Here is a 20,104-nt window from a genome sequence, read left to right as displayed (position 1 = left end):
GCACTCTAGCCCGGGCAACACAGTGAGACTCTGTCTCAAAAAAAAAACAAAAAAAAAACGCTATTCTGAGAAGGTATCCATATGGGCTTCACTAGATCACGAAAGGGGTTCATGGCATAAAGATGATTAAGGACCTCTGACTGATCCTGAAGACAAATCATTTGGACAGGATTTAAAGAACTCTTCAGAAAATGGCTTTGACTCTTTGCAACACAGCCTGTCTTATCCTCATAGCGTGAATCTCAGAGGCTGCATCTGAGGTGGGGGTGAGAAGTGGAGACACGAAGACAGTTTAATCACAGCTATCTGTGACTGCAGGACAATAGTGGTGACCTGGCCTCTCCTGTTCCCATGGGCTCTGAGGGCCCATGAGATAGATGACTCCTGGGGCCGGGAGCACCAGGAGCCAGGGGCCACAGGGGGGTGGGAACCCTGAAACCTGGTGAAGGGCGTCAGCAGGACAGTGGGAAGGGCATAGTGTCAGGGGATGAGGCAGACAGACCTCACCTTCCAGGGAGGGGCAAAGAGCTGGGTTTGGGCCCCAGGGACCAAGGGTCTGAATCTGTCCTGTGTTCTAAGTCCTTTGCTAGAGGCCGGGGCTCAGCCTGGGGGTGGGGAGCAGAGACGATAGTGGGGGGGGAGACACGTGAGGCAAACACCCACAGCGCGGTTTGCAGCTTGTTGGCCCTGTGAACAAGGACATAAGCTCCATGAGGGCAGGGACTCCCCCCTGTTCACTGCACCTAGCACAGTGCTCGGCACGTGGTGCTGGGGACATTGTACTCATGAGGAGGCTGAGCCCCTAAGAGGGGAGGAGCCGGCTGTGCCGAGGGTGCCGCCGTTACTAGGCAACATTAGACAACTCGGACTGGAGTTCCTAGAGGTTTGTGTCCAAGTCATCTAGCCGTGTGGTGACTAAACACCCATGATGTTAGGACAGTCCTAATTTCAGATGGTTTAATGTCTGGAGAGACCAGGCTGGGAATTCTGTCTGGAAAATAGGGTTTCTTAGCCACACTCTGCCTGTCTCCTCCTCACACGTGTAGTATCAGGGAAAGTCCTGACTTGGAGCTAAGTCCTGAGGACAGGGTGGCGATCTGCGAGGCGCTGTCTTTGCTGTTGTTGGAAGGGTCCAGAGGAAGGTGGGGGTGGGGTGGGGGTGAGATGTTCCCCTGACCTGGGGTGAGGGGCTGCCTTTGTGCCTTAGCTCTGCCTGGCGTCTGTTCTGCAGACAAGGGGGTTTTGTGCAGGACACAAAGGTTTACTGGGGAGGGAGGGGGCGCTGAGGGATACTGGAGCGTGGAGGGGAGGGGATGTGTCCAGGCTGCGGCCTCAGTAGCCTGCCACAGAGATGCCACTTGGGAAGGTAGAAGCCAGGCCTTTGTTCCTCTGGGCCTAGGGCAGACCTGAAAATTCTCCCCTGCCCCTTAGAGGAGGCCAGGTGAGGTGCAGTGGCAGGGCAGGGGACCTCCCTTCCTCCAGAAGATGAGAGAAGGGCTGTGACCTCCAGGAAGGCTGCCCAGGCGCTGGCCCTGAGGTCAGCACTTGATCGTTCTCTTCCTCCTCCTGCCTTTGAAAGGAGGCTGAAGCCCAGGACTCCTTGGCCATGTCTTCCTGGGAAAGGCGGCTCCATCGGGCCAAGTGTGCACCGGCGTGTAAGTGGACCCTCGCTGTGGCCTGTGGGCTGTGCGTGGGAGGGCCCCGCCGCAGACAGGCCTGTGAGGGCAGGCAGGGGCTTCCCTGGGGCCTCCTGGGACCTGTTTTTCCCGCTTGGGGTCTCTTTCCACCTTCCCCAGCCCTGGCCTCCAACACCACTCTGCTTTCTCCTCCCTGCCTGGAGAGAGCTTCTTTAGAGACCTGTTCCTGTGACCACGGCCCTGGGGCTCCCCTCACACTCTTTGACTCCGGTGAGATTGAGCTTCCTTATTTAGTGGTTGTTTTCCCCTCCACCTCACCCTGTTTCTGTGGCCTCCTACTTCCTGTGGCATTGTCCCCTCCCCTCCCCTGTCCTTTGTCCATGGCCCCTCCCCACCCCTGTCCTGTGTCTGTGGCCCTCTCCCCTGTCCTGTGTCTGTGGCCCTCTCCCCTGTTCTGTGTCTGTGGCCCCTCCCCTTACCTGTCCTGTGGCCCCTCCTCTCCCCTGCCCTATGTCCGTGGCCCGTCCCCTCACATCATGGCTCCTTCCCTAACCACCCTCTGTTCTGCTTTGTCTTCTCTTCATCTCAGCCATTGGCTGCTCTTGCTGCCGTGTTTCCCAGGCGCGGCCTCTCCCCATTCCCTGCTTTACACCCTTGCCTCTTCCCAGAGCTGGTGGAGCCATGAGGACGAACAGTACCTGGAGATCTCCAGGCAGTCCTCCTGCTCCCCGCACATGCTCCAAATCCTCAGTTCTGCCTGCCTTGCCTGCTAGCCAGGACTTAGCTTAGGGAATTGAAGGCCCAGGTGGGGCTGGCCCCGGGGCCACTCCATGTGTACCTGTGTACGGCTGGCAGATGCTCTGAGACTCCACCCCGCCTGCCTGCCAGGGAGGGGGCAGGGCCGCGGTCTGAGGCAGTGGCTTATGCCCCACCCAGGCCAGCTGCTGAGGAATGCTGGGGCTGCCTACGGTGCTGTCTGGGTTCCATGAAGCCTGGGAGGGCCAGGCCTGGTGCCCTGGCAGGAGGGAGGTGCCACATCACTGGATTCTGCCAATCTTGGTTCGATGGAGAATTGCCTCTGTGTCCCCCTTGTAGACTTGTTCTCCTGCTTCAATGGGGGCGAGTGTGTGCACCCGGCCTTCTGTGACTGCAGACGCTTCAATGCCACTGGACCACGATGCCAGATGGGTGGGTCTGGGATCCAACTTACCCCTGGGAGGGGCCCTGGGTGCCGGAGGAGCTAGGGGGAGGGGGAAGCACTGCCGGAGCTGGAACCCACCAACCAGCCTCTGGCTCGGTGCCCACTGTAGCTACACCAAGAGGTTCTCTTTTCCCTGCCTCAGTGTACAATGACGGCCCTGAGCGGGACAGCATCTGCCGGGCATGGGGTCAGCACCACGTGGAGACATTTGATGGCCTCTACTACTACCTCTCTGGGAAGGGCAGCTACAGGCTGGTGGGGCGCCATGACCCTGAGGGGCAGAGCTTCTCCATCCAGGTGAGGCCTCCCCTGCCCTGCCTATCCAGGAAGGCTCCCACTAGGCCCCAGGGGTTGGGCTGGGCTGGGCCTTGCTTGTCATAGTTAGGGAGACTAGCATCTTCCTCGCCTAACACCCCCCGGCTCCCACCCAGGGATTCTTTACCTGGAAGGAGCTGGGGGCTCCACAGCTCTCGCTCATCCACTCACTCCTGGTTAGCCCGGGCCAGTCATTCACCGAGTCATGCATTCAGCAAGTATTTACTAAGTGCACACTCTGTTCTTTTCTTGGCATAAAGTTTGGTGGTTGGAGGCTCTGTGGACAACACAGATGTGGTCTTCATCCTCACAGAACTTATAGGCTAGTGAAGAAAACAGACATCAAGTCAAATGAATCATTTCAAGTGTAACAAGTACTACAGAGGAGAAATGGCAAATGCTAAGAGTGCGTGTTGTGGAAACATAATCTTGTTTAGTGGGAAGGATGGTGATCAGGGAAGGCTTCCTGGAGGAAGTGACATTTAAGAATCCTGAGGAATGAACTGAAGTTAGCCAAATGAAGAGTAGCAGGGGTGGGGGCGACCACGAGAACACACTGGGCAAAGGGAACATGGGGTGCTAAGAAGGAGAACCAGAGGAAACGATGGATGTCCTGGATGACTAATATAGAGTCACCTTCTCTAAGAAGCCTTCCTGGATCCCCTGACCTCCCAAGCTGGCTGAGGAGCTCCTTTCTGTGTAATAGGAGTTCCACATTATGACCCTGCGTTGCTTTTCTCCTACAAAGGTCTGTCTCTAGGTTGGTCTCCCCTACCAGATGTAAGCTTTCTAGGCCAGGGGCGTGCCTTTTTGTTTGGTGCTCCTGGTGCCTAGATTAGTGTTCACTAAAAGTCTGTCAGATATATGAATCCATACGTGAGAGCCACTGGCAGGTAGACCTGATTTACATGCCCGCTTCGTGTGCTAAGTAGGGAGTCACCTGGAGGGAAGTCTGCTTGGGGAACCAGCTCTGCTGGAGGGCACCTTGGTCAGTACTGAGTTAGGGCCAAGGGTTGGCGGTTTGGGGTGATCTTAGTGCTCAGTGTCACTCCTCTGCCAGCTGGTTGTGAGCCTCCTGTCTCAGGCATAGACCTATTAGGCTTCCCTAGGCACCATGCCCTCCATGGGCTGGGAACTTCAACCAATTCTCCCCTCTCTGCCTCGAGGTATCACACATCAGAGATTTTTATGACCAGTCATTTCTTGATGGATACGTTACAATTACTTAGACTAATGGGTTGCCAAACATTAGTGGCTATGAAATCAACTTAATGAGTCCCAACCAGCCTCAAAGAAAAAAAAAAAGGAGAGAAAGAAAGAGAACAGAAAATATTATAAGAGTGCATTACACGTTAATGGGGTAAGTATGTGCACTTAATAAATACTTGATGAATGCATGTACGTTGGCTTCGAGTCATGGTTTAAAAAGCTTGAAAAACATTTCATTTTACTTTCTCAAGCCCCACTTGTAGTTGAAGTGGCTCAAGCCTACCTAACCACATTTAACAGTAATCTAGTGGAAGATTAATTCCCGGGAAAGGTTTCCACACTTGGCAGGGACATATCTTCAGACCTTTTCCCTAAACTCTAGGAACCTACCTTCACCCCCCACTCTTTGGGTCTATGGCCGTTGAAGAATGGGTTCTGCCTGAACAGGGTGCAGAGGAGATGTGTGTGTGCAACAGGCAGCTTAGGAGTGACGTGTGTGCCTGTGTTTTTGAGGAAGGGCTAGACTCTGTACAGGCCAGGGGCATGGGGGGAGGGAGCGTGTTTATACTGTGTGCACTGAGGGTGCCCTGTGAGTATACACATGGGGTGTGTATGGGAGCGTGTGCTTGTGTTCTGTATGAGTGTGAGGTGGTGTGAGTGTGTACGGTGGCCCTCTATGTAATGGGATAACCTGGGTAGACAAACAAGAAAAGTTCAGAAATAGGAAGCTGGTACAATGGACTTGGAAAGAGCCCGAGAACCTGAGCCGTCCAGCCCTGGGTTAGAGTCCTGGCTTTGCTACTTCTTAGCTGTGTGTGTGTGTGTGTGTGTGCGTGCATGTGTGTGATCTTAGTCACTTTACCTCTCTGTGCATCAGTTGCCTCCTGCTAAAAATGCGGAGGATCACAGTTCTTATCTCCCGGTGGTGTGGTGGGAACTGGGTGAGATCACAGGGGAAAGGCGGTTGGCACGCAAGGGGCAGGCGGTCAGCGTTAGTGGAAGCTGCGGGAGCCTGCAAACTGGTCTCTGAACCCCCCACTCAGGTGCACAACGACCCACACTGCAGCTCCTCCCCTTACACCTGCTCGAGAGCTGTCAGCCTCTTCTTTGCCGGCGAGCAGGAGATCCATCTGGCCAAAGAGGTCACTCGCGGAGGCGTGAGGTAACTGTAACACCTTCCACCCTGAGCTGTCCTACTCCCTGACACCGGTGGTGGTGGACGGGTGAGCATCTGCTCTTCTCAAGCCTGAAGGAAATTGTTTTCTGGGAGAGTCTTTGCAATTTCCACCATCAGGGCAGAAGCATGCTGGCAGATGAGCTGGGTTTCTTGCCAGTGGGGTTTACAAAAGGATGATTTTTCTGGAACAGTTTCCAGACAATAGGTTATCAGGAAAATAGAGTTTTCTAGAGAGTTGAGTTTACCATGATAAACAGGTTTAATTTTTTCCCACAATTTTATGGAAATCCTCCCAATTGGATCATACACAGTTTCTGCCTCCTCAGAGCAGATACTGGGCACACTTTCACCTTTTTCTGATGACAAAGGTCATTTTGAATGTCATTTATCTTGCTGGGTCATCAGGGATGCCTGGGGGACCACCCAAGGAGTGAGGACTTTTTGCTCCCACACTAAATGGCCCTAGACTGAGATCCTTTCTGAAACTTTTCTTGCATCTCTTCCTCACTGTCCTTCCCTTCCCTTGCTCTGTGCTGTCACTTCTTGTTGCCATCAGGGAGTCTTCTGCAATGACGCTTCTCCCTATCCTCATCTCCTGCTTCGGATCTGCAGACTGGGGTCCCAAGCTTCCTGGGGCTGAGTGTAAAATTGATAGCCCAAGGGTTTCTTCTGGGAATAAAGGGCTGGTAGATGTACCTTTTGGCTGGTTAGAAACTACTTTTGTTTCCCTTTCATGATTTTCAGCTGGGTTGAAACTTGCCAAATTCTGGATTGGCTTGGAGTCCCTGCCCTAGTAATGCTGGGAAAGTGTCGAGATTGCTGGAGGCCTGCATCTTTGCTTGCACTCCCAGCTTTCCTCCTGTCGTGGCTTCTCTTCCCACTCGGTTCCTGCTCCCCACCAAAAATAAATAAATAAATAAACAAACAAACAGACAAATAAATAAAGCAGATGTCTGCTTATACCATCTCTCCTGGCTGGGAGAAAGGAGCTGGCAAGTTCAGTCACTCTAAGATTTATCCCTGCCAGGGAAATTACAATTTTAGAAAGCTTCTGAAGACAAAAGAATCCCCCTCTAATGGTGCTCTTCCAGGCAGCTGGGAATTCTGGGAATTCAAAGGGAGGGAATGTGGAGGCCTCAGATCACAGGGTAGGGGATGGCTGGGCCTTTAGTGAAGAGCTGGGCTAGTGGAGGTGGTGTGGACACCCTGAAACTCTGTGCTGTGCCTTGCAGGGTCCAATTGCCACTCGTGATGGGGAGTGTGCGTCTACAGCGGCTTGCCGGCTACGTCATTGTGTGGCATCAGTCCGCCTTCACGCTGGCCTGGGATGGCGCCTCTGCTGTCTACATCAAGATGAGCCCAGAGTTCCTGGGCTGGACCCATGGGCTGTGTGGGAACAACAATGCTGACCCCCAGGATGACCTGGTGACCAGCTATGGTGAGGCTCAGGGCAGGTGGACTCTGAGAGGTTTTGGTGGGATTCAGGGACAGGTCAGGCTGGGAAGCGTTGGAAGAGACTTGGGGCAGGGCTCTGGGATCCTGATCATGGTGTTAAAGACCCAGTGGGAGGCCAGGGGCCCCTTTCTTCCTAACAAATGTGTGGCCTTGGGCATGTTCTGAACTACTCCAGACCTCAGTTTCCTCATCTGTAAAATGGTCGTAATGAGAATTCCTACTAGGGATCTGCGTGGATCTAATGGGCACTTTTCCAGGTGAGATTGACCCTGCAAGGTGGTGGGAGGGAAGCGGGGAGCAGAGGGCCAGAGAGAGCCAGAAAGAGAAACAGCCCAGCTGGAGTTGAAGGTACCTACGGAGGAATGGTAGGAAGTGAAAGTGAAGGGTTCAGGGCCAAATCGTGGCACCTGTGGCCAGAAGGGAAGTGACACCTATTGAGCACCCACAGCACACTAAACACTTAAGATGCATCACCTCAAATAGTTCTTGCAATAATCTCATGGGGGATTATTTTCCCTGTCCCACATATGGGGAAACTGAGGCTCAGAGAGGAGAAGGAACTTGTTCAGGCTTACACACCAGATCTCTTTTGATTGCATGGTGTTGCCTCCCCTGAGTTTGGAGCAGTAGGGAGCCACTGCAGGTCCCTGAGCATTTCTGACTGTTAGGACCAAACACCTTTTTCAGGAGACTGGCTCGGTTGGGAAACCCAGATTGGGATGGGAGCTCAGGAGACTGGATTCTTCAAAACTCCTTACTCATGCCTTAGCACCCACCTTCCCTCAGAGCCCTCTGTTCCTCTTGTCCCTACCTCCACCCTACCCCCACTGCCATGTTTATGCTAGTTCTCCCTTGCAGGGAAGCTGACGGACGACGTGGCTGAGTTTGTGCACAGCTGGCAGGAGCAGGCCCCCAACCAGCCTCCAGGGCCCACAACCCCCTCCCTGCCTCGCCCACCGTGCCTGCAGCAGAGCCCAGTAACCATGCAGGTCTGGACCCTGGGGACAGCCCCCCACCCAGGGCCTGGCTTCCACTGGTTTCCTGTCCAACTCTTGGAAAGCCATTGGCTGCGAGCCCTTCCTTTTCCTCTCCATTCTCCTCTGCCTCCGGCCCAAGGGTTTCATGTGGGGCTGGTGAGGTCGGTGGGCTGTGTGTGGCCCTGCCGGCAGCCTCCAGCCCCACTCCTGGCCCTCGCCCAGGGTGTGTACCAGCGGTGTGAGGCGCTGCTGCGGCCTCCCTTCGATGCCTGCCATGCCTATGTCAGCCCTCTGCCCTTCACAGCCAGCTGCACCAGCGACCTCTGCCAGTGAGTGGGGTGATGCTGGCTTGTGGGGAGCCCTCCCAGTATTGGGGTGCGTGTTCAGCATATGGGCCACTGAGCCTGATAATCCCAAGCACTGCCACATTTGCTTCCCGAAGCTCTGAAATTCTTACCTGCCTAGGTGGGACAGAACTTCCCCATTCAACTGAGGCCCAGAAATGGGGCCTGAGCCCTTCGGGGTCACACAACAAGTCAGTTGGGAGTCTAGGGATCTGTGTACCTAGATGACTTCCTAGGCTCCCTTTCCCAGCCGTGTGGAGAGAAGGGGTGCCCTGAACCCCTGGTAGTCTCTGTGGGGTGCTGGCAGGCTGGCAACAGGTTGGCCTTTTTTTCACTGTGCCCCTTGGCTTCCCTGCACAGATCAGTGGGTGATGAAGCCACCTGGTGCCGGGCGCTGGCGGAGTATGCTCGGGCGTGTGCCCAGGCCGGGCGACCCCTGCAGGGCTGGAGGACCCAGCTCCGGCAATGCAGTAGGTGCAGCCTGGTGGTGGGCAGGGAGGGGTTCAGACCGGTTCTGGCATGAGGCTGTGAGTGGCATCCTCAGGCCTCAGCTCAATGTCTTGCTCAGAACCACAGTTGTCAGAGGTTTGAGCCCTGAGGTTCCATCCTCATGTGACAGGTAGGGAAACTGAGGCTCAGAGTGGCGAGACTGGCCTGGGGCCACAGAATGAGATGAGGGTGATTCTCGGAGCCTTCCCAGCCCTCGCTAATTTCCCAGGCACCAGGTGCTCCTGCTGGGACTAGGCAAAGAGGAAAATCAAAGCCGAGAGCCTGGGGTGGGAGCTGAGTCCTTTCAGAGCTGGGGCCAGCAGCTGACAGACGGCAGCTCCTGCTCCCTCCCTCCCCAGCCGTGCACTGCAAGGAGAAGGCCTTTACCTACAACGAGTGCATCGCCTGCTGCCCTGCCTCCTGCCAACCCCGGGCATCCTGTGTGGACAGTGAGATCGCCTGTGTGGACGGCTGCTATTGCCCCAACGGTATGCCAGGGGCGGAGTGGGTGCCTGGCCCAGATGGGCATGAGGCAGAGGCTCAGAGGATGCCTGTTTGTGGAATGAATGAAGGAAGTAGCAAACAACTAACGAGTGACTGAATGAATGAATGGCTTAAGGCAGGTGAGGGCGGGGTGGAACTGTGGCCTCCTGAGAGTCATTCAGGGTATTTGATTTCATCGGAACTGATCTTTTTAAGGTGTATAGACGAGGACATTCTCACATTCATTCATTTATACACACATACCTTTGTTTAAACATTCATCCATGTACAGCTGCTTTATCCTGTTTTTCACAGTGTATAAATTTGCAGCACATCTATGGTGTGCAACTCACTTGGCTAGGTGGAGGATTGAGGTAAAAAAAATGTAGACACAGTCATTGACTTTAGGAATCAGAATCTGGTTTCAGGGATTAGACGTACATATGATTCCTATGCAGTAAAGGCCAGCTCAGGGGTTCAGGCAAGACGGGATATAGTTCAGTTGGTGGACAGTTGTCAGGAAGGCTTCCTGGAGGAGGTGGTATCCACGCTGGTTCTCAGTGCAGCGAGGAGAAGCTAGTTAGGGTACAGGTTGGGGTTGGGGTGGTGGGCGGTGCTCTGAGCAAAGTTCTGGAGGTGGGATATTTAATCAGAAGGTGCCATGTCTGGCCTGAGCCAAGGACTTAGAGAGGAGAAAGTTTGGAAGTGGGCTCAGAGATGAAAGAACTTGGATAAGGGGATCTTTATTGCAGGCCCTGGGGAGCCATGGAAGGTTTGTGAATAGGTGTGGAGGTGAGTTAAGTGGCCCTTTCTGTCACCCTAGGGCTGATCTTCGAGGATGGGGGCTGCGTGGCACCAGCTGAGTGCCCCTGTGAGTTCCATGGGACCCTGTACCCACCTGGCTCAGTGGTGAAGGAAGACTGCAATGCCTGGTCTGTGTCCACTGCCAGGAGAGGGTGGCATGGCTGCTGGGGTGTTCTGTCAGGGCTGCCCATCTGGGGTCTGGAAGCCCTGATGACATGGGGACACTCACCCAGCATCTTTCAGTCCCAGGGGATCTCATTAGATCCAATCTGTGGGGGGAATCTCCACCACCCACTTCAGAGATGGCAAGACTGGGGCTGGAGGCAGGAGCTCTGTGGCCCCTGCGATCTCCCAGCATCTAGCCCAGGCCTGGAGGGGTGACCCCTTGCCTCCTTGGTCTCTGTGTTTCAGCACGTGCACTGCGGGCAAGTGGGTGTGCAGCACAGCTGTCTGCCCAGGTATGTCTGACCCCCACTTTGGACTTGACCCCCTTCCACTGGTCTCACAGGTTTTTGGTCAGGGAAGCTCCAAGGGCCTGGCCTGCGAGGCGAGGTCACTTGGTTCCCTTGGCCAAGCCTGCCCCCTTTTTTTCCTTGGGGCCACTTTGCCTGATTAAGGGATTACTCCAGCGCCGGCCAGGAGGGGTTTTACATGGGGTCCTGCGTATCTAAGGACCTTCCTGAGCTTGGGGAACTTGGACTGAGACTGGTCCTCGGATAGGTTGCTGGGGGCAGGCCGGTGTCTGCCCACTGACCAGGGCTCTCAAAGCGAGGGCCAGGCCCCATATCTTACGCTGTTCAGATTCCTGAGAACAGGGTGCTGTCCTGCGCTTGGAGCCTGCAGGGCAGAGAGCCCTGTGGGACAGCTCCCATGAATCAGCAGCCTTTTTCTGCTCCTCAGCTGAGTGCTCAGTGACTGGTGACATCCACTTCACGACCTTTGACGGCCGCCGGTACACGTTCCCCGCCACATGTCAGTACATCCTGGCCAAGAGCCGCTCCTCAGGCACCTTCACAGTGACACTGCAGAATGCTCCATGTGGCCTGGTAAGAGCGGGGGACCCCCCAGGCCCATCTACCCAGCTATGCCTGTCCACCCCACCCCAGAAAGATGGGCTGTGGGCAGGGCCCAGGACTTTCCATGTCCCACCTACCTGCTGTCTCTTCCCTCTGGGCAGAGCCAGGGGACAGGAGACTGGGCAGGAGGCTGGGTTCTGGCCCAGGCACCTCTGCTGGCTGGGAGTCACTTCCCTTTCCTGGGCCTCAGTGTTTTTTTGAAAAAAATGTCTAAAATGGGTCTAATTCAACTTCTCTGCTTCATTGGATTGTACCTTCAACATCTCTGCCTGTCTGCCTGCCTGCCTGCCTTCCTTCCTTCCCTCCTTCCGCCCGCAAACATTGAGTACCTATTTGTGTCAGATGCTGTGCTGGGTTTTGGAGACTGGGATGGATTAGTCATTGCTCTGCCTTCCTGGGCCTTACAGTTTGGTGGGTGCAGCAGGCAGGTAAACCCATAACCCAGTATGTTACAGCAGCAGAGACAGTGTGGAGAGTGCAGGGAGGATCTCCATGGAGGAACTTTATGTTGTTGTTTCACCTGGGCACTGGGCAGCGGGAGGTGGGGGTAAAGTGGATCAGGAAAGGCTTCCTGGAGGAGGTGACCCCTGAGCTGTGTCAGTCACCTGTGAACATAACTGAGAAAATGGTCAACTTGCAAGTCTGGGGTAGACATGGGTTGGTTTGTTTCGTAGTGGTGACTCCATTGTCCCTGGGCTGACAGTGCTGAGCAAACCTTGTAAGCCCTGGTCTGGGCTGTGCCCAAGCTCCTCCCCATGCAATACAGCAGGAGCTCATACCCGTAGCCAGGGCAGCTGTCCCCAGTCCTGCCTCCCTGCTGGCCTTGCTCCAGCCCCCACCACTAAGGGCCCTGAGTGTGAGTGGACATCAGCAGGAGGTATCCCTCCCTGGCCCTGGGGACACAGCTGAACTGTGGATAAGGTGGACAATTGGGCTTTCCTCTTTTTTTGGCCTGAGTGACTCCTTCCCTTCTTCCTGCCAGAGAATGGCCTGGCCCTGCCCTGGCTGCTCTCCGAGTCAGGAGACTACTCGTCCTCGAAAGTGGGGTCACTCCCATCACATCCTGAGGGTGGCAAGAGAGAGAGAGGACAGACAGACCCAGTCCAGCCGGGCTCCATCCCAGACACGGGTCTTAGAATGCCTGAGGGCTGTGGTGCCTCGGGGGCCCCTTGCTCAGCCCCCCTCTGCCATGTCCCTGATAGGTGGCCGGCCAGCCTCAGCTTTACTGCGGGCCAGCTCTCCTCGTGACCTCATCCACATGGTGAACCCATGGAGGGCCAGCTCTGTGCCAGCTCTGTGCCTATGGCGGAGGTGGCATTTGAGCTGAGTGACCGAAAAAGTGGGCCTAAAAAGATAAATAGAAATAAGATATGAATGTGTAAGGAGGGGGAGGAAGGGCACTCCAAGTGTTGATTAGATCATATGAGAAACTCAATGGGGTCTAGAATACATTAAAGCAGATACCGAAGGGCTTGGCAACTGGTAAAGTGGTGAGTGCAGGGGAGAGAAGTCAAAGAGGAAGCTGTGACTTCAATCCTGGGTGACCAGCATAGGGTGGGGTGGGGTGGGAACATTACCAGAAAGGATGATAATGATGATCATAAAATATTTGTACAGTTCTTTGAACTTTGACTAATCACTTTTGTATATAACATCTAATTTGAGGTTCAACATACCCCCATGTGGTAGCTATAATTATTCTCCCCATTTCAAACATGAAGAGACAGGCCCACAGAGGCTTGGGGCATTCCTGACAACCCACAGCCAGCAGGAGGCAGAGGTGAGCCCAACTCAAGGTCAGATGTCTCAGCGTCTTAATACACTCACCCCAGAATCTCTGTAGTGTTACAGTCTTCAAAATGTTTTTAAAGTAGACTTTATTCTTTAAAACAGCTATAGCTGTACAGAAATATTGAGAAGACAGTACCTAGAGTTCCCATATATCCTACACTCAGTTCTCCTTAATCTCTTACATGTACCAAATGGTACGTTTGTTACAAATAATGAACCAGTATTGATGCATTATCATTAGCTAAAGTCCATATCTTATTCAGATTTCCTCAGTTTTCACCTAATGTCATTTTTCTGCTCCAAGATTCCATCCAGGGTACCACTTTACATATAGTCATCATGTCTCCTTGGGTTCTTCTTGGCTGTTACAGTTTCTCAGATTTTCCTTGTTTATGATGACCTTGAAAATTTTGAGGAATACTGGTCAGGTCTTTTGTTGAATGCCCCTCTATTGGAATTTGTCTGATGTTTTTTCTCATGGTTAGACTGGGGTTATGGGTTTTGGGGAGGAAGATCACAGAAGTGAAGTACCATCTCATTACATCTTATCAAGGGTACATGCTATCAACATGGTTTATCACTGTTGATATTGACCTTGATCATCCAGCTGAAGTGGTGTTTGTCAGATTTTCTCCACGGCAAAGTTCCTCTCTTCCCACTTTTTCATACTGTTCTTTTCGGAGAGAAGTCATTATGCACAGCCCATGCTTAAAGAGTAGGGAGCTATGCTCTGCCTTCTTGAAGGCAAAGAATCTACGTAAATTATTCGGAATTTTTCTGCATTGGAGATTTGTCTTTTTGTCCCCATTTATTTATTCAATCATTTATTTATATCAGTGTGGACTCATGAATATTTATTTATACTTTGAGTTATAGTATACTACATCTTTATCTATTTTGTTAATCAAATTGTTCCGGCTTTGGCCATTGGGGGATCTTTCAGTTGACTCCCGTGTCCCTTTGACATACCCTCATCATTGTGTGTGTGTTCAGGGGAATTAAGTGTGTGTGTGTGTGCACACTTCTTTACTTTCTGGTCCTACAAGATGCACCAGGCTTATCTTGTATAATTCCTGTCCCAGTCCTAGAATCATCCATTCCTCCAAAAACATTACTAGGCTCTTCTTGGTCCTTTTATTGGAAAGGGGTATTGGAAACCAAGATCTGGGTACTAGGTGTGCTCATTGCTGCTGGATCTTCTCAGCTGACAGAAAGGAAATACAGTTGTCCCTTGGTATCTGTAGGAGATTGGTTCCAGGATCCCCTACAAATACCAAAATTCGTGGATGCTCAAGTCCCTTATATAAAATGATGTAGTATTTGCATATAAACTATGCACATCCTCCTGTATACTTTAAATCATCTCTAGATTACTTATAATACCTAATACAATGTAAATGCTATATAAATAGGTGTTATACTGTATTGTTTAGGTAATATTGACAAGAAAAGAAGTCTGTACATGTTCAGTGTAGATGCAACCATTCATTTTTTTCCATTTTTAATATTTTTAATTCTAGATTGGTTGAATTCATGGATTCATGGATATAGAGGATACAGAGGGCTGACTGTATATGTATAACCATGTATGTCTTTGTATAGCCACTGTATATCCACATAACTATAAATATTTCTACATATAACCATGTGTATCTACGTGTGCTAATCATGACTTCATACTGATGTTCGAACTCTAATTCATTACCACCTGGATCATTATAGCCACCTCCTCTCGCTTATGTGTAAACACTTTAACAGGACAAACCTGGCTTCCACCATCCACCATCCATTCACCTAATTGTTCAATTTTAGTATACATATATAGGAATATCAGAATTATTAACCCATACCTCTATAGTAAATAACTTTATCAACTGGAGTACAGTGCTTGTGCATGGATCCTTTCGCCTTTAGTCTTACAAATTCCACTTATTTACAAAGTTACTTATGTCAACATCTTTCCTCCCACTCCCTTCAGAAAGGTTGTTTCACACATTTGTAATACAGTTAGATTGTTTTGTCGCAGCCTGCATTCCATCCTGGGATCCCCTCCTACATGATTTTAAAAATCTGTGTACATTAGGGTTTACCCTTTGTGCTGTTGGCACACTTTCTGTGGGCTTTGATAAATGCAACCTCCAAGGTATTTCATGCACATTTTTTTATCTGTACCCAACTGGGTAGGACCAACCAAGTATTATTGTATCTCTAATTTGCAGAAGAGATAACTGAGGTCTGGAGATGTTAAGTGGCTTCTTTAAGGTCTCATAGCTTTCAGTGCTATGAGGACTTGAATCTGAGACTTTGACTAAGGGTGAGGGCTTTATTGCCTCACCAGTGACATGTCCAGAGGGGACTAGAGGATGAGTGGTTTCGACAAAGAAGATGACATTTTAGATGCAATGATTTTGAGCTGTTTCAGGGATTTTCTGTCCCCTTGGGCAGGAACTCAGAAGGACAGTTGTGATTTGTTGCAGTGTCTTTCTGAAAAGTTCCAAGCCTTCATTTCCTTATTTCACTGCATTTAATTGTGTCATTCCCCTGTTACACTTTCTCTGGCTGACTGTTGGACTTAGGATAAAGCCCCCAAATATTACAAAGCTCTGCCTAAGGTCCCTGCTTACCTCTTGAACCTTATCTTAAACCACTTTGCCCAAAGGGCTCTGGTCCCTCCGGTCTTCTTTACATCCTTGAATGCATTAAATGCCTTCCTCTGTCAGAGCTTTTGTATAGGCTGTTCCCTTTGACTGGATGTCTCCCCGCTCCCCTTCTCTCTTTGCCCAGCTAGCTTCTATGCATATCTTCAGATCTCAGCTCAAATGTCACTTTTTTATACCTCAGTTTATCCTCAGTTTTCTAATCTGCAAAATGGGGATGCTAGCACTTACCTAATCAGATTGCTATGAGGATTAAGTGAGTGAATATAAAGAGACTAAAACAGTGCCTGAACTAAGTAACTCTATATTAAAGTTAGCTGTTATTATATCATAATAATATTACAGCATAAAGGCTTTTATTATTGTTATGATTATTTTTATGTTATTATCATTCCCTAGGATGGCCTTTAAAACCTCCGCAGACTAAGTCAGGTTCCTTCATATGCTTTCCTGGCACCCTATGCCCCCACAGATCATGATTATAATGAATAACCAACTTTGTAATTTAATGTCTGTGTCTCACATGAATATGTAATCTCCATGAGGACAGAGTATGTTTTGTTCATCACTGTATCCATAAAGCCTGGTACAGTGTGCCTTGCACATAGTAGATGCTCAGAAAATGTTTAAATGAATGATTGTGTGGATGTTTTCCTGTGAAAGGGAGGTTTGAATAGGTCCAATGCATACTACCCATTTCACAGATGGACAACCTGAGGCCCTGAGAATATTAGCTCATTTCCTGCCTGCCTGTCAGTGGAATGCAAAATGTGACACATGGAGAGAACAATATAAACACCCATAAAAGAATGAAATTAAGGTTCTGGGTTGTGATCACATGGTAGAGGCCTGTGTTTCCAAGGCTAGACTCTGGGCCATCTGGGTTCCATCTCTGCTCTATGTCTTTAGACAAACTGAGAGTTGACTATCATTTTTATTGGTGTTATCCCAGCTATGCTTCTAACCTTCTCCAATTTGAGCCTCTGCCTGCTCACTCCCCAGATAAGGACATTTGGTTAGATGATCCCTGATATCCTTTGGGGCTCTGTTTGTCATTCTGAGCAGATTTCCCCTCAAACTGGGCTGGTGGCCCTGTCCCTGGAGGGCTCTGTTGGGGCCAGCAGGACAGACAGACCAACTCTGCCCCACTGGCCTTTCTCTCTCTCCAGAACCAGGATGGAGCCTGCGTGCAGTCAGTGTCAGTGATTCTGCACCAGGACCCTCGGAGGCAGGTGACCCTGACCCAGACGGGGGATGTCCTTCTGTTTGACCAGTACAAGATCACCCTACCCTACAAGGATGGTATGGTTTGGGGTGGACAAGAGAGCTTGTTGGGAGCTCGATGTCCAGGCCTCTTTTTCCCAGGATCCTCTGGCCAAAAGCACTGCTACTCTGGCAATAACTCACATCCTATTACTGGGTGGGTCAGGCTAGGGGACACTTTGGTTGCAGGAATGTAGACTCCTAAAATGTGTCTTTGTCCCCACCGCAACATGACAGTGGGCTTCATAGCAGTATGATGTCTTCTCCTAACATTAGCATTTGCACAGGGCTCCTTCCCCTCCCACCTCTCAGAATTTGTTTATTAATTACTTCCATACTGTTTGATTCCACAAGGGACTTTTATAGGTGGCTTATAGGAAACACATCTAACAAAAATGGCAAAACTATTAAGGCATAAAAACCCAGCACTAGATAACATTTAAAAAAAAAAAAACAAGAAGGAAAAACAAAACAAAATTAGGGGCTCGACTGAGAGAAGGGGGGCTGCACTGGGTGTAAAAAGCCTACAGAAATGCAAGCCATTAAAGGCGTAAAATTTGCTACAATTGTCTCTCAAATTTAACTTTTGAACAGTTGAATTTAAAATTGTATCATGAGCTTCCACAATAAAACTGTATTTGGGCCACTGCGAAGAGAATGGGTAGGAAGAGACACATACCAGCTCCCTAGCGAGAGCAAAGCTTTAATTCGCACTTGATACCAAAAGAAATTTCTCAGCTCAAGCCACGGTGGTACGTTATCCCTCGGTCCTGATTTCATCTCTGAACAGGGCGGTTTCCTCAAGGATTCCCAAGCCAACCCCATGGCGGGGAGGACTTCACTGGGGGCGAAGACTGGGCTGGGCGTGGGAGCCGAAGTGGGCCGGGCAGGTGGTGGCGGTGGGTGGCTGTGCAAGGGCCGAGCTTCCCACATCCTCTTCGGGTTCTGTGCCCAGACGCCTTCGAGATCCGGAGGCTGTCCTCCGTGTTCCTGCGGGTGAGGACCAACGTGGGCGTCGGGGTGCTCTACGACCGCGAAGGGCTGCGGCTCTACCTACAGGTGGACCAGCGATGGGTGGAGGACACCGTGGGCCTCTGCGGCACCTTCAACGGCAACACGCAGGACGACTTCCTGTACGTGCCCCTGCCCCGGAACCGGAAGGAGAGGGGAGACGGGCTTCTTAGGGCTGGGTATCCAGAGGCTCCGCGTGAGAGTCTCTGCTGTGGGCCTTCCCTGTGCCTGACGTGCACCATTAGTTATTTATTACTCTACATTTAAATTTAAGTGCGTTTCTTTAAAGCAGTGATTCACAGTCTCCTGTGTGCAGAAAAATAACCTGGGGAGCTTGTTAGAATGCTGGTTCCTGGGTCTCACGCCTCAAGAATCTGATTTAGGATGGGGCCAGCGATCTCGTTGTGTTTTTTATTTTTATTTTTTTTTATTGCAATCTGGTTTTTGATAAGCACCACTTCCATTCTATTATAGTATCTGAGGTCTATGGACCATATCTTGAAAAATATTGTTTTGTAGTGAGGTCTTAATATTGGGAGACCTCAGGCTGGGTTTGAGGTGGTTCACGGTTTTGTTTGTTTTAATTGTGAACACCTTTAAGGGAGTGTAAGCCCCTAGTGAGGCACTCAGTGAATGACACCAGCATTCCCACTTTCTAGCCCACCAGGCCAGTCTGACTCATATCCCTTTCCTGTCTGGTGCTTGAAGGCTTCTGAGTTTGCACCCTGTGAGCCTCCAAGTATTCCAGGAAAGGCTGCTTTCCATGAGCTAACAGAATGTTGACAAAAAACTATTTGGGCATGGACATAGTTTAGAAACTTAGGAGGGAACATGAGTCAGACCTTTCAGAAAGGAGAACAAAGGGTTGATCTTGAAGTCTGGAGGTTCTGGCCAGTCTTCCAGTTACATGCACTGGGGGATGCTGAAGGAAACAGGGAAGGCATTCTTTTGTCAGAAATGACATTTCAGATTTGCTGTGAAAAATGAGGACAAGATAAAGCCGAGAGCTTTTCAATGCATGTACATTCAAAAATGTAGCATTCTGGCTGGGCACAATGGCGTACACCTGTAGTCCCAGCTACTTGGGAGGCTGAGGTGGGAGGTTTGCTTGAGTCCAGGAGTTCCAGGCCACAGTGAGCTATGATTGCACCACTGTGCTCCAGCCTGGGTGACAGAGTGAGATCCTGTCTTTAAAAAAAAAAGTAGCAGTCTACTCTGTCTTGCCTGGTGGGGCTGATGTTAGGACAGCCTTAGTTTAGAGTGTGGGCTGCTTGCCACTCTCCTAAATGTGAGCTGTGGGTGAGAATATTGCTCTATGTGATATGAACACTCTCACTTCCCTGGAACAATAATGTGGTCATGGTAGGTGCCAGGCAGAACCTGGTCCTGGTGGAGACTATGATCTCTCTCCACTCTACCACATATACCTGAGTTTGGTGACTCTTGGAGACTGGTGATATCTAGGAAACATGCTTGTCCTGCTTCCTTCCTTCCTTCACTGCCTCTCATGTGACCATTTCCTACCTAGAGAGCCAAAGAGAGCCAAGGAGTTTTCAGGAACTGCCCATGGAGAAGGGAGGAGGGAGAAAGTCTTAACCCAGTGAGGCTTGGTACTCTTCATGACGTGCCTGCTTCTCTTTCTGACTTGAAGAGCAGGGCCTGGGGGTGAAGGTGGGCAGTATGTGGTCCTATCCCATTTTGGCCCTTTTGGGGCCTGTTGAATATAATGTGTGTGTGTTTGCATGTGTGCACATCCATAATTGTATGTGTTTGAATGTGGCTGTGTGGACTGCCTTAGCTATTGGCATGTCTGGCATATATGTGTGGTCTGTGTGTGTGTATGTTGAGCATGTGTGCAAATGGTATATAAGGGCCTATACGTGTTATATATTTTGGTGAGTACATGTGTGCCTCTGAGTGTGTGCTTATGCTTAGTCTATGACTGTGTGTGTATATGAGCAAGTGGGTATATGCTGTTAATATATATGTCCCTGGGTCCACATGGCAAGCATGTGAATATAGCTATGCCATGGCTGCAGGTCCCCAGTGGGTGTGCCTGAGAGCACCCCACAACTCTTTGGCAATTCTTGGAAGACACTGTCCGCCTGCTCCCCACTGGTCCCTGGCTCCCCACTGGACCCCTGCGATGTCCACCTGCAAGCTGGTGAGGTGGAGGGGAAGGGGGAGAGTTATAAGGGAGTGGGATGGGTTCAGG

At 50.8% G+C, this 20,104-nt stretch overlaps 1 protein-coding gene across 1 annotated transcript in view; it reads left to right on the top strand.

The window, feature by feature from the left end:
- Positions 1-20,104, top strand: part of OTOG (otogelin) — an 87,251-nt gene that overhangs the window by 2,990 nt on the left and 64,157 nt on the right. The window contains exons 4-18 of the mRNA XM_012654274.1: positions 1,580-1,655; positions 2,733-2,825; positions 2,981-3,135; positions 5,406-5,524; positions 6,772-6,977; positions 7,853-7,983; positions 8,194-8,300; positions 8,676-8,785; positions 9,164-9,292; positions 10,111-10,219; positions 10,503-10,549; positions 10,992-11,137; positions 16,785-16,917; positions 17,834-18,011; positions 19,929-20,053. Of these exons, the coding sequence (XP_012509728.1) occupies positions 1,580-1,655; positions 2,733-2,825; positions 2,981-3,135; positions 5,406-5,524; positions 6,772-6,977; positions 7,853-7,983; positions 8,194-8,300; positions 8,676-8,785; positions 9,164-9,292; positions 10,111-10,219; positions 10,503-10,549; positions 10,992-11,137; positions 16,785-16,917; positions 17,834-18,011; positions 19,929-20,053 (1,864 nt within the window). The remainder of the gene's footprint in view (positions 1-1,579; positions 1,656-2,732; positions 2,826-2,980; positions 3,136-5,405; positions 5,525-6,771; positions 6,978-7,852; positions 7,984-8,193; positions 8,301-8,675; positions 8,786-9,163; positions 9,293-10,110; positions 10,220-10,502; positions 10,550-10,991; positions 11,138-16,784; positions 16,918-17,833; positions 18,012-19,928; positions 20,054-20,104) is intronic.

Source organism: Propithecus coquereli, unplaced genomic scaffold (assembly GCF_000956105.1).
Source record: "Propithecus coquereli isolate 6110/MARCELLA unplaced genomic scaffold, Pcoq_1.0 Scaffold44, whole genome shotgun sequence".
Lineage (NCBI taxonomy): Eukaryota > Metazoa > Chordata > Mammalia > Primates > Indriidae > Propithecus > Propithecus coquereli.
This window is presented reverse-complemented; position numbering and strand designations above follow the sequence as displayed.